Genomic DNA, 13203 nt, shown 5'->3' with positions numbered 1-13203 from the left:
CTTTTGAGAGGAAAAAGACAGATTTTCCAGAACAAGTTGTTTTCATAACAAACACTTGTAAAATAAAGGTGCAAAATAAGGAAAATGATTTTCTGAATGAAACATTCACAGTTTATTGCAGTTCAATGTATATATATTGTCATTTGAATCTTCACAAATTAATTATGGGGTATGGTTTCCAAGGTGTAGTGCAGCACTGCACAGGGATTTCAACAAGAATGCTGGAAGGTATATGTAAAACTTTTTCAAACAGAACTAATATAATGACAGATATGTCTCCAAAGGGACTAATCCATTGGATTTCTTATTCTACAGTTGTATATGTATTTAATAATTTATTAATTAATATAAACTAAAGGGCATTAATTGCACATATATATATTTTTCATATATATACATGTATATACATCTACTCACCGGGTTCATTATTCATTAAACTAAAATTTACCATATTTATTGCAAATTCAAGTTTGTTAAATATTTAAAATCCTCAGGTAAACATTGTATAATCAGTTTGTATGAGAACAACTATTAAGAAAAAAGCATCAATAATGCCATTGGTAAAAACTTCATTTACCATGTTTACAATGTATGCCACAGTTGCTATCTCACTGAGAGGGTCAGGAATTACCAGTGAAACGGTTCATGTAAATAAATGTATTAAATTATACAGACGCAGAACAAACTCTCATATTGAATGATAACTCTCATTGTGCATACTTTTTTTGAGTACTTCATTCAAATGAAAACTGATAACCTCTGGTTAAAAAGTCAGGCCTGGTTCATTTTAATATCTGTTTTTTTAAATTATCATCGCAATCATCATCTTAGTTTTGTTTGATCAAAATGAACAAACATCCCCCAACAAAAACATAAGCTCTGTAGTTTTTGCACACTGATGCACAGCTGTATTAAACAACATTCACATCATCATAAACATTAACTAATGGGTGAACATTTTATTAAAATGTAGCATTTTTTGTTCACCACTAACTCTTTCCAACAACAGAACTTTTAAGGTTGGTAAGAGCACAACATACCCTAGCTGCAGGACCTATCAAATCCAGTTGAGACACTGGTATTTCACTTGACAAGTACTTGTAGTCACGTAACCTACCAATGACGCGCTCAATGTGAATTCGAGCATGTGCAATTTGCTTGCTCCATCTATTCTTTTCCTCAGTGAAAGGCTGGCCTTTATGTACAAAAGGTGGATGGATAAGTTCAACACCATACTCCAACAACTCCCCTTTGATAAGGAAACCTTTGTCAACCATACACTTATCACCAGGGGAGAATTTTTGGGGAAGGTTGCATGCAATGACAATCTCCTTGTCCGACATGTTTCCACCTGCTGGGGGTGATATGAAGGAGATAGATCCTCCTGGTGTACAAGCAAGGCAGAATTTGGTGGTGGCCCGATTCTTATACGATGAAAATACTTGTGTATTTGCCTCTACATGCGATGGTTTCTGGGTTGGGATTTCAAAACAATCTAATAGTGCTCTAATGCCTGGCCATCTCTTAAAACAATCTTGATAGCAAAGTTTGATTTCCTCCACTTCAGGCCAGTAAATCAATCCAGACAGTTCATGGCTCAACAACGGAATCCATGTGGATAATATGGAGGAGACTGTGGGCTGCTTAACATTAAAAAGGTATGCCAGGTACTCCTCCATCATGTTAAGTCTTAACTTCATTAAAGTTATCAGGAGTTCATTTTCTTTAGACACCACTCGACTTGGTCCAGGCTTTTTCTGGTTGGTTTCTATATATTTTTTGGCCTTTTTTGATCCATTACCATGCCAATATTTCATATTTTCTGATGCCTTGTCAACTTCTTTATAAATCCACTTGAAGTACTGATATGACGGCAACCCGGTATGAAGCTGAATAAGTTCATCAGAATGCTTTATTGACTCGATGGACACTTTTGGTCCTTTCATGATCTGCTGTGTGCACTTCAATGCACTTTCAGGTTCAGTGATTTTTTCACTTAGCTGGATATTTTGTGTTTCCCTAAGAGTTGAATCTCCATGGAAGTAATTTTCATAAAGTACTTCTTCTTTACATTCCACTGCTGTTAATCTTTGTTTTTTATTGTTGTGCTTCCTCCAAGCTACACCCTCTTTTCTATTACACTGGTGTCCACAATGAACCATCTCTGTGGACTGTTTGAATGTTTCAGGTTTGGCATATGAATGGGAGGCAGGTATTGAATAAGGATTACAGTCTTTCCTTTTATTAGCGCAGACAGAGTCAACTTTAGTGGGCTGAAACTGAGCCGATAACCAACCGGTCCCTTCACACAAGGCTCCATATCTATAAATATGGAGGGCCTCTAAACATTTTCCTCCCGGCACAATTGGTGCAACTTGCTGTAATAACTGTCTAGCCTCAGTACTAGACATGGACAGCAATTTTTGGAAAATACAGTCACTGTTCTTTCCAGGTTGTACTCTCAGCTGCTCCGCAAGTCTAGTTGTTGTCTGTGGGTCCAGATACTTACACACATGCACCAATGCATGACAAATCAGTCCATTTTCTACTGCTGCAACTTCCTTAGCTGCCTGTTTTCTTGACAATGCCCAGTCCGGGTAGGAACGCATGTACAGTGTAGGAACAGAACTCCCTGCTAATGGCTTACCATACCTGTGATGTGAAATGTTAAAAGTATTTTATTAGGGAAGAAAGGTGAAACAGTCACAGAGCTTAATTACATTACTAGAGATCTAACTCCTAACAAAGAGCAAACGCTGCTGATAGCATCCATGTTTGCGCACAAATCTATAAGCTCAAAATATGCACAAATTCATAACCTGAGACAAGTATTAAAACAACACTCATTCTTGCAACTATTCTGGATTTTTACAGACACTACGGTGGGAGATGCATGCAGAACAGCCATGCTATGACATTTCAGATAATCAAAATTGTTCTTCCATGCACAAACATGTCATATGCAAACAGTGGCATCACCAGACTTTTCAGTCGGGGGGGGGGGGGGGGGGCACTGGGGGGGCACCAGCATTTGATGGGGGGCACTTAGGTGGATACGGATCGCCGTCCTGGGGGAGGGGTCTAAGGGGAGGGGGTGCATGAAAATTTTCGCATACGGAGGATGGGCTAGATGCAAAATGGTGCCACATTTGATGCTAAATTCGATCTGAAGATATCTCAAGAAATTGCTATTTTTGAGGTAATGATTTTAACAACGCGCAGAATTTTGCAGAGGATAGGGGGCACCAGCATTTGATGGGGGGGCACTCGGGGGGGCACTAAGTTTTCCAGGGGGGGCACGTGCCCCCCCCCCTGGCCCCCCCCCCCCTTGGCGACGCCACTGTATGCAAATCATCAGAAAATATACAAATACAAGAATATGATAACTTACAATTGACCTATCGCAATAGAATCATGAGAATATACAGTTTGTGAACATTGTCGCATCACATGAACTAAGTATGATGCAAAATGAATGAAACTGAAACTAACAAAGAATACCGCACAGTTTTCAACAAGTACATGTATTAAAAAGGAAGGACTTACTTGAAGTGATTACTGCAAATTCTTGTATACTGTGACACCCTGTAATCCGTCTTGTCAAGCTTCTTTTCCCATTTAGTGTAGTCCTCTGCATGTGCCTTATGGAACTGTAGTTCAATTACATGTGGCATAACAATCAACCTGAAGAATTATATAAGGGATAAAATTATACAAAATTATACAGACTATATAAAATAGATATATTCAGTGCCCCCCTTGAAAAATTTGTGCACCCCCGGGTGCCCCCTCGGAAGTATGACCCTAGTTACGCCGCTGGTAAAGGGCACTCTTTATCAGGGCAAAATCCTGTTATAAAGAGAAAATGCAAAATCTGAGATCCCGAGTCTCATTAAATTATTTTATTTTGCAGCGTTCTTTTATGAAGGTCCTGTTTGTAATTTCGCTGTTTAAGTTTGCTACATGAATAATGAGAGTTCACTTTATAGGGTTTAGTAAGTTGGTCAAAATCAACAATCCTTACCTATCCCTGTATTTTGAATTGTTCACACAGGATGCTGCTGCACAATGCATGATTGATATCACAATCTCACTTGGAGAGAAAATGCTGATTACTGAGGAAAACTTGATGTGCACACTATTCAGTTGAGGTCATGAAGTGCCGTGCATGTTACACTAGCTGCAGAGGGTTGAGAATAAAGGTGCAGCCAGACTGTACAGGACATGTCGACAAGCAGCACATCAGGAGACACAATAAAAGCCTACCGGAAAACAAAAAAACATGATAAAGTTACCTCCAAAATTTAAAGCTGCATGCATATTAAAATTTCAAAATTCTTAACACTTTTCCTTAAAATGACCATCTATATTGCTATCTGTGGACCACGTATTGTTGATGTACCCTAACGTGGCACGGCCCCTAATGTGGCGCACTTTGATTTTGCGCCTCCGGTGCCTTGCTAGAGCAACATTTTTACCTCAAATTTCACAATTAGTGAAATTTCATCAAGCTCTATAAACATTCCTGCTCATAAATCTTGAGTTTACGTACCCGCTACAAAGTTCCAATGAAATTCTATTTGGGCATGATTTTCCCATTTTTTTTTTAAGTGCACAATGAACTCTTTTAAAATGCGCCCAAAAATAAGAAAATAATTTCTCCACAAACTTGTAGCTGGGTATGTAAGTGTAGGTTATAATGATTTATCAGAATTTATCAATTTTAAAGAAATTCTTAAATGTTAATGTGGGATTTTCTGAGATTTGTTCAAGTGCGCCACGTTAGGGAACACTCAGCTGAATTTGTGCCCAATTTCCGGACGCCACCGTTTTGAATTTCGGACTTAATTTCATGACACTGAAATTGTTCACAAATTTTAAACAGCATGTATTATTAAGGTACCAGTATTTGACTGAAGCAATTTCAAGTTTTACAATGAAGAGGTTTGGCAACACTGCATTAGGAAAGTCGAGTGAAACGTCGAAGTGCGCCACGTGGAAATGGGTCAACTCGTACCCGAGTTAACTCGTACCCGAGTCAACTCGTACCCCAAAATTGACACCCAAGTCAAGTCGTACCCGAGTTAGGTCGTACCCGAGTCAAGTCGTACCCCAGTCAACTCGTACCCGAGTCAAGTCGTACCCGAGTTGACTCGTACCCGAGTCAACTCGTACCCGCAGCTCAAAATTGTTGCCTATTTTCGAAAACGTTAGGGAACACGACTATCTGACTATACAAGTAGGCCTATGTTGCACAAAATAGTTCTAATGTAATGGACAAGGCAGGATACGGGTCCTAGCTCTATGTCATTATGTACACATGTGTACAAAAAGTTGGAAAATTACAATGAACTTCTCGGGAAGAATGTTATCCTGTTGATGTTTTCCCCATTATTGGCCAACGTATAGCAATCCCAAGGCTTAATTAATAATAACAAGTTCGTACCTTAACTATGGCTCCTGGCTTGTGACGCGAGCTAGCTTCGCAGCCGGCCGGGCCGAACAGCTGTATGTACTGTGCGTATTTTTCATTGCCAACTCGATTACCCATAGTGCTTTGTAAAGTGACAATTTTTGCTATCTGTTATAACTTATAAGCATTGATCTCCATATACACAGACTGGATAGGACATCGCGCCGTGTTTGTGCACGAATGCGCGGCCGAACAATGGCGGCGCGTTTACTGTCAGACGGGTAAACGCGCATTGCGCGTTCACTTTGTTTACTTTGGAAAATGGATTGTTTAGTGAAATTTTTCTTACAGGAGGGAGTTCAAGCGCTCCTCCAAAACAATCTTAAAAAAAACCCTGAACGATGAAGAGTTACCCTCCAAACAGCTTTTCCACACTTTCTTGATATACACTTTCTTATTATGCATTTTCGAAATTCAAGAACCCCCCATTTCCTTTTCCCTTATTTTTTTTAAATCCCTTCTCCTCCCAAAAATGATTGTAAGTAAATTGCCATTTCATTTTTGGCACATTGGTCATTAGAGCACACTGAATTACTCCATCAATGAAATGAATAATTGTATTAATAATATGCTGAACACTCACACGAGAAATTGGATGGAGATTCATTCAAATGATTGATATATTTATTTAAAAACCTGAACATGAACCAATTACAATCTAAAAGGTAAAAAAACTTTAATTTTACAAAGTAATCAGTAAAAACTTCTTCCCGTCCCTAGATTGATCAGGGAATGACATCGTTTACCTCTTTGTGATATTGTGTGAAAGGAGATGAATCACAAACCAAAATAGTACTATACTAATTTTGTCAGAGAATAATTCAAGCTACGCACGGTCTTGCAATTAAATGTTAAGCTATACTTCTGAAAATAAATATAATTACTTGTAAGTGTAATGGGAATCGTTTTTGTGAGCGAATATGACGGTGTTTATGGCTATTAGTCCAGCGGATATGTGGAAAAATTGTGCACTTTTGCATAAAAGCGTGAAACTTGGCACAGATGTTTATATTCATGCGAGAAAATGTTTTAGATGTGGAGCCATCGCAAATTTACCCTTTTAGGGGCGTGGCATCCATTTAAAAAAAGGGGGCGGGACTTGTCGTTCCCGCAGTGAAAATGGTTTTTCCCACTTGTTACAAAAGCAGGAAACTTCACAAAGACATAATTATATAGATTATTAGTGTTTTCCAGATTCGGAGCCACCACAATAGTACCTTTTTGGGGGCGTGGCAGCCATTAAAAGAAAAGGGGGGGGGTAATTATTATGCCCACTTTGGAAAACATTGTGCCCATATTTCATGAACGAATAAAACATCCCACACACGTTTATATTCATGAGAAAAAAAATTCCAGATGTGGAGCCATCTCGAACACACCCTTTTAGGGGCGTGGCAACCATATAAGAAAAATAGGGGGGCGGGGTTTTCATTATGCCCACCCTGGAAATATTGTTCCCACACTCAAAGAGAAATGGAACTTTCCTCAAACATTGACATTCATGAAGAAAAAAATTCCAGATGTGGAGCCATCTCGAACACACCCTTTTAGGGGCGTGGCAGCCATATAAAAAAAGGGGGCGGGGTTCTCATTATGCCCAACATGGAAAAAATGTGCCACATCTCATAAACGAATGAAGCTATTCCCACAGACATTAATACTCACGAGAAAAAAATCACACGTGGAGCCATCGTAAACACACCCTTTTAGGGGCGTGGCAGCCATAATAAAATGGGGGGGGGGTAGTCATGATGCCACTATAAAAGAAAGTTGTGCCTACCTTTCATAAATGGATTAAATTCCACTCGGACAATATATTCATAAAAATCTTTTTTTTTTAATGTGAAGCCATCACAAACCTACCCTTTTAGAGGCGCGGCGTCCATTTTTAAAATGGGGGGGGGGTACTCAATATGCACAACGTGGAAAATTTTGACCGCGTTTCATATAATAAAATCCACCCCATATAGCTGTTCAATGTGTTGGAGTAGGGCCGCCTTTATAGTTGGAAGTTACTGTTGACAAACCCTTTGTGTTCTTTCACTATGCATTCTTGCCTCATCTATATTAACCCAGTTACTGGTTCTGTCGTCTGTAGAATTATTGTTAACCTTTCAACTGCAGCAATATCTGAATTGGGGTATAAACTGGGGTACCTCAGTTAGTCCTGGAAAGACTAGTGTTACTTCTCCAAATACATTGTCCCCCTGCCTTTTTTTCTGACAGACCAAAAGGGGTTGTGTGGTGGGGGTACACAGATTCATTGAATGTGAAGTCATAGTGGACGTGTCCGCCACTTTGTGAGGCGAGTACATCGTGTTGTTACCCAATCTGCTGTCAATGCGGCGCAACGGGTAAGGGGTAGGGGGATTTTACACTCCCCCCCCCCTAAAAAAAAGGATTTCCATGGCCCTTAAATGTTAAATGTTAGAGTTTAGGGCTGCCATTGTGTGCTGTGTATTTGTAATTATGAAATCACTCTGGAATTTAGATGTGCATGATAATAAAGGTGCAAGTACACACATTGAACCCTATAACACGGGTTAGCCTACCGGTACTTACCCATGCTCTTTGGTGTAAGTCATTGTATTACCAAATAATATAGGTTATGGGCCAATCAACATTATAAGAAATCAACAACAAAATATAAAAATTGCAATTTTGGGCACAGTGAGTAGGCCCCTCACACCTCTAAAAGGATGAGTTTGCTGTGGCTCTACATATGAATTTATTATCTTGCACCAAGTTTGTGTGAAGTTTAGTCATTTATGAAAGTTCGATGGTGGGCAAATGATTAGTAGCACCCCCCCCCCCCCCATTTTTTGAAAAATAGATGCCATGCATCTAAAAGGATAAGTTTGTGATGGCTTCAAATTACAAAAAAAGGAAAGATTTTCATGAATATATTGTCCGTGTGGAGTTTAATCCATTAATGAAAGGTAGGCATGACTTTCCTTTATAGGGGCATCATGACTAACCCCCTTCCCCCCGTTTTACTATGGCTGCCACGCCCCTAAAACTGTGTGTTTACGATGGCTTCACGTGTGACTTTTCTTTCTCGTAAATATTAATGTCTGTGGGAATTAGCTTCATTCGTTTATGAGATGTGGGCACATTTTTTCCATGTTGGGCATAATGAGAATCCCGCCCCCCTTTTTTCAATATGGCTGCCACGCCCCTAAAAGGGTGTGTTCGCGATGGCTCCACATCTGGAATTGTTTTTCTCATGAATGTCAATGTCTGTGGAAAGTTCACTTTCTCTATGAATGTGGGAACAATATTTCCAGGGTGGGCATAATGAAAACCCCGCCCCCTTTTTTTCTTATATGGTTGCCACGCCCCTAAAAGGGTGTGTTCGAGATGGCTCCACATCTGGATTTTTTTTCTTATGAATGTCAATGTTTCTGGAAAGTTCCATTTCTCTATGAGTGTGGGAACAATATTTCCAGGGTGGGCATAATGAAAACCCCGCCCCCTTTTTTTTCTTATATGGTTGCCACGCCCCTAAAAGGGTGTGTTCGAGATGGCTCCACATCTGGAATTTTTTTTGTCATGAATATAAACGTCTGTGGGACGTTTTATTCATTCATGAAATATGGGCACAATGTTTTCCAAAGTGGGCATAATAATTACCCCCCCCCCCTTTTCTTTTAATGGCTGCCACGCCCCCAAAAAGGTACTTTTGTGGTGGCTCCGAATCTGGAAAACACTAATAATCTATATAATTATGTCTTTGTGAAGTTTCCTGCTTTTGTAACAAGTGGGAAAAACCATTTTCACTGCGGGCACGACAAGAACCGCCCCCTTTTTTTAAATGGATGCCACGCCCCTAAAAGGGTAAATTTGCGATGGCTCCACATCTAAAACATTTTCTCGCATGAATATAAACATCTGTGCCAAGTTTCACGCTTTTATGCAAAAGTGCACAATTCATCGATATTTTGTCACATATCCGCTGGACTATAGCTAGTAATCTTATATAACGGCGTACACAACATAATTTCAAACCGTAAAAGTACTCATTGCTTTCTTCACCATACAAACTGTCAATAATGTGACAGTCATCTTGGGAGCTTATAAAAATACTTGCGTTGAACTCCACAACTTCTTTCCAAAACCAAAACCAATCAATGTTAACAGTTCCACATCGTAAAAATTGATTAAGTCAAACGCTCAGATGCCTATCACATCGCATGTTCCATTCAGTGGATGATACAGTCGATTCCATCCCTCCGTGAAGTTCTCCATTTTCGTCCGGCTCGGTCCTGCAGCTGGTGGTTTTTGCTATATGGCTTTGCTGAAGTTCTTTGTTTGATATGAAGGTCAATCGGCCAGTTGTGCAGTAAGTTAGCATAAACCATCTCCTCGGTTTCTCTTTATAAAGAAAAGAATAGAAACATTTCGGTAGGCGTTAAGCCAAGGCAGGCATAATTCAATCAGATTTTGCATATAAAAGTTATTCGAATAAACTATCTTAAACAAGTCAACTTTTGTTCATTGCCATTGCCGGGTCAATCATACATGCACGTTTAGGCCTATGTCTTTTAAAGAAAAATGATGCCGACCACTGAGCACTCATGACAGGCCTAGATCGCATGGAATTTGAACAGAATATCTCGCTAGCTACCACACAGGCCCGTCCCCTCAAACTCAGAGCGACATAATTTGCTTTGTCATTCCCATGTTCATATTCCTCCATGCCATGTTGACTTGTATAGGCCTCGTTAAAAAAACAACTTACTTGCGAATAATTGTCCTATTCTTCAACGCTCCTTACTTGCCGACTCCAGCAATCCAATGCTGCGCACACCTTGATTATACTCCTCGTCAATTTTGATCAATTTAGATCTCTGTTTCTTTTATTCTTTCAAAAATGACAAAGAAACCGAAGAAAACCCAACTTCTTTTTTTAATCCTCCGTTCGAAAGTGTACACAACTCGAATGCGAAATTGTGTTCTTTACCCTTTTCAAAAAACGCGCGCGCGGACGCACGTTCGTACGCGATGTCCTATCCAGTCTGTGTATATGGAGATCAATGGTTATAAGGTCCATGCATGTAAAAATACAGCGCGAACAGCGACCTCACGCGGCCACTATTTTTATGCAAATCAGTTGAAGACGAAGTCGAGCCTTGGTTCAATCGTCGGCCAAAGCTTATGTTTTTCTTTACTTTGCGCTAGATTTCCAGCGCACGACCTCGTATGCGAATACAGATAATGTAGGCGGGGCTAATATGTGGAGTGTCCAATCACACCTTGGTAAATCCGGACGTCATCAAATTATTTGCAGCTATTCCGGCTTTTGCGGACGTGACAGGAACCACAGTTTTTGTGCATTGGTGCCGTGTGCAGAGACACACAATGTGTACGTGTATGGATTATGTACGGTGCCACGTTTCACTATGGAAGTTTCCACGCAACGATCGACCAATAAGAAAACGACATTTAAGGTCAGCTAAGGCTATTAACATAATGAGCACTAACCCCCAAAACCTCACATGGACGATTGAACCAAGGCTCGACTTCGTCTTTAACTGATTTGCATAAAAATAGTGGCCGCGTGAGGTCGCTGTTCGCGCTGTATTTTTACATGCATGTGCATAGCGCGTGAGGATATATGCCGACGATTGACCGCGTACGGGACGAATAACGAGGAGAGCATTGACCAAGGCTACTTCGTTGTTGATACAATTACGCCGTGTTAATGTTGCAAACCACGCGTGCGATTGCACGTGGCCCGACTCTGACTATCAGTTCCCATTCGGCGCGTGCTGATCAGCGCTTGAGGTTCAAGTTGATTTTGTGCAGGGTGTGTAATGTGCCACGTCCGATCAGCTTTTTTACGTGCAGTGAAATCGTTATTTACGAACTGATAGAAAAATTCATTACTCGCTTCGTCAATTTTGTTAAATACTTTTTAATGCTTTTTTAGGCCTTAAAATGAGATAATTCAATTTAAGTTTTTTAAAGACTTCCTGTAGGACCCGCAGACACCCTGGATTTTACATGACTTTGTGCGTCATCAGTTTCTGTTCTCTATTAGTGTGTGTGACGCGTCTCATGATCCGACTGAATGTTGCTGGTGAATTTATCAAGCCCAAGGGTATCATTTTGAATGGATGTTTTTACTAATAAATTCATAATTATGTACGCATGCGCATGAATGGGCCTGGCGGCAAAAAGCGAAAGCGGTCCATTGAAATGTACAGGGGCCCAAATATTCGGGTCATTTTCTCTCAATTTCTCCAGGATTTGTCGCTTTTTTTCCTTCAATGGTTAGCAAGCCCCTAAAATCGTCATGTGTAGACATTACTTTCTGGCTCAAGTGGGTTTTGGGGGCACAGAATAAAACATTTTTTTCATCCCATGTGTACGAGGGCGAAGGAAATAAGCAGGACCCCTTTCCGCACGAGTGGGGAAAAAAATAACCGTGTGCTTCGGGGTTAACTGTCCTCCGAATGTCGGGCCGAATGTCGGGCCGAATGTCGGTGCTGAATCGCGCCGGGCTTCACCGTGGCTGAATCGGGGGCTGATTCAGCCCGTGATTTAGTGGACAGACCGCCACGTTGACGGGGCGGGTACAAGCTCTGGATGTACGGGGCTAGCACACCAGGCAACCGCGCTATACAGATTCGTGCCATAAGAGAAGTGTGGTGTTCAATGGTCAATCGACGCACCGCACCAAGCACTTGCTGGCCCCGTCCAGCTGTTGTCTCACCCATCACCGTAGCGGCGCGCTCCCGCTTCGATCTGGCCGTCTCTGCGAGGCGATAGATCGTACCGTGCCCACTCTGTTACATTGGTGATGGAACGTGCATCAAGATTTCTTTCTGTTATATTTTGCGCTATGTTTATTTTTCAGTTTCTGTTGAGTCTCTACTGCATGTGTTTTGAATAATTTCTGGTTTTGAATTGCCATCATTTTATCACCAAAACCGCCTCCCAAAGCATTCTTCATTCAGGAATATACGGGCAATGTATATAACACGTGGAGAACAGAAACTGATGACGCACTAAATCATGTAAAATCCAGGGTGTCCACGGGCCCACAAGGCCCTAAAAAGCATTTAAAAAGTATGAAATTGAGTTCTCGAACGAAGGTCTCAGACATGCATGCTGCACATTACATTCTTGTATAAAGATTACGCGCACGCTTGCAACATCGTTTCTACATGTATGCGAATATGTGCGGCCAGCTGTGAATAAATGTTGATGGCGATGTTTGTGTTTTTCATTGCAAGTTGTCGTTCATTCATGAATGTGGGGAAACTTCCATGTTTCATTGTATTTAATGATTATTCATCAGTTCGTAAAATGTTAAATGATCAGTGGTAGACAGTTGAGTATTGTGATTTTTTTATTAAAATAGATAAAATGTGGGAATAGAGTACGCAACTCACTTGAAATTTTCACAGTGTATGAAAAAAAGGAAACCCAGATGTAAACGTTAGTTATAAAAAATCTGATAAACATGTTCAAACAAGTTAAAGATCATGTGAAACGCCAATGTGTCCTCGTTCCCATGATACCTTGATTGTGGGTATGTGACCATGGATGACTGAGCATTCGTTGTTATTCTGTCAAGAGTCAAAACCTGCACTGGGCCAAGTTGGTGCAAAAGTAACTGGTTGCTGGCTTGTTTGTTATGCAAAGGTAAGACAGGCAGTTGGCGATATGCAACGTCTGGCAGCGCAGAGCAGTGTTGATAGAGGTGATGGTCACGTTGAAGG

General features: G+C 40.6%; 1 protein-coding gene across 1 annotated transcript; it reads right to left on the bottom strand.

The window, feature by feature from the left end:
- Positions 1-93: 93 nt before the first annotated feature.
- Positions 94-5566, bottom strand: LOC119730574. The gene is made up of 4 exons (XM_038203554.1): positions 5447-5566; positions 4025-4262; positions 3547-3684; positions 94-2652 (listed from the first exon to the last, which is right to left on the bottom strand). The coding sequence occupies exons 2-4, from the start codon at positions 4072-4074 to the stop codon at positions 990-992; spliced, it is 1851 nt and encodes a 616-aa protein (XP_038059482.1). The 5' UTR covers positions 4075-4262; positions 5447-5566; the 3' UTR covers positions 94-989.
- Between the last annotated feature and the right edge of the window lie 7637 nt (positions 5567-13203).

This window comes from Patiria miniata, unplaced genomic scaffold, assembly GCF_015706575.1.
Source record: "Patiria miniata isolate m_02_andy unplaced genomic scaffold, ASM1570657v1 HiC_scaffold_22, whole genome shotgun sequence".
Taxonomy (NCBI): domain Eukaryota; kingdom Metazoa; phylum Echinodermata; class Asteroidea; order Valvatida; family Asterinidae; genus Patiria; species Patiria miniata.
Note: the sequence above shows the minus strand (reverse complement) of the source record. Positions and strands in the feature narration are given on the sequence as shown.

Bases quoted from the DNA above. Each gene is read 5' to 3' on its own strand.
- LOC119730574 (XM_038203554.1), bottom strand. From the start codon at position 4,074: ATGCATTGTGCAGCAGCATCCTGTGTGAACAATTCAAAATACAGGGAT. The intron at 3,685-4,024 runs GTAAGGATTGTT...ATAATTCTTCAG, and splicing joins AATTCAAAATACAGGGATAG to GTTGATTGTTATGCCACATG. The intron at 2,653-3,546 runs GTAAGTCCTTCC...TTCACATCACAG, and splicing joins ATTTGCAGTAATCACTTCAA to GTATGGTAAGCCATTAGCAG.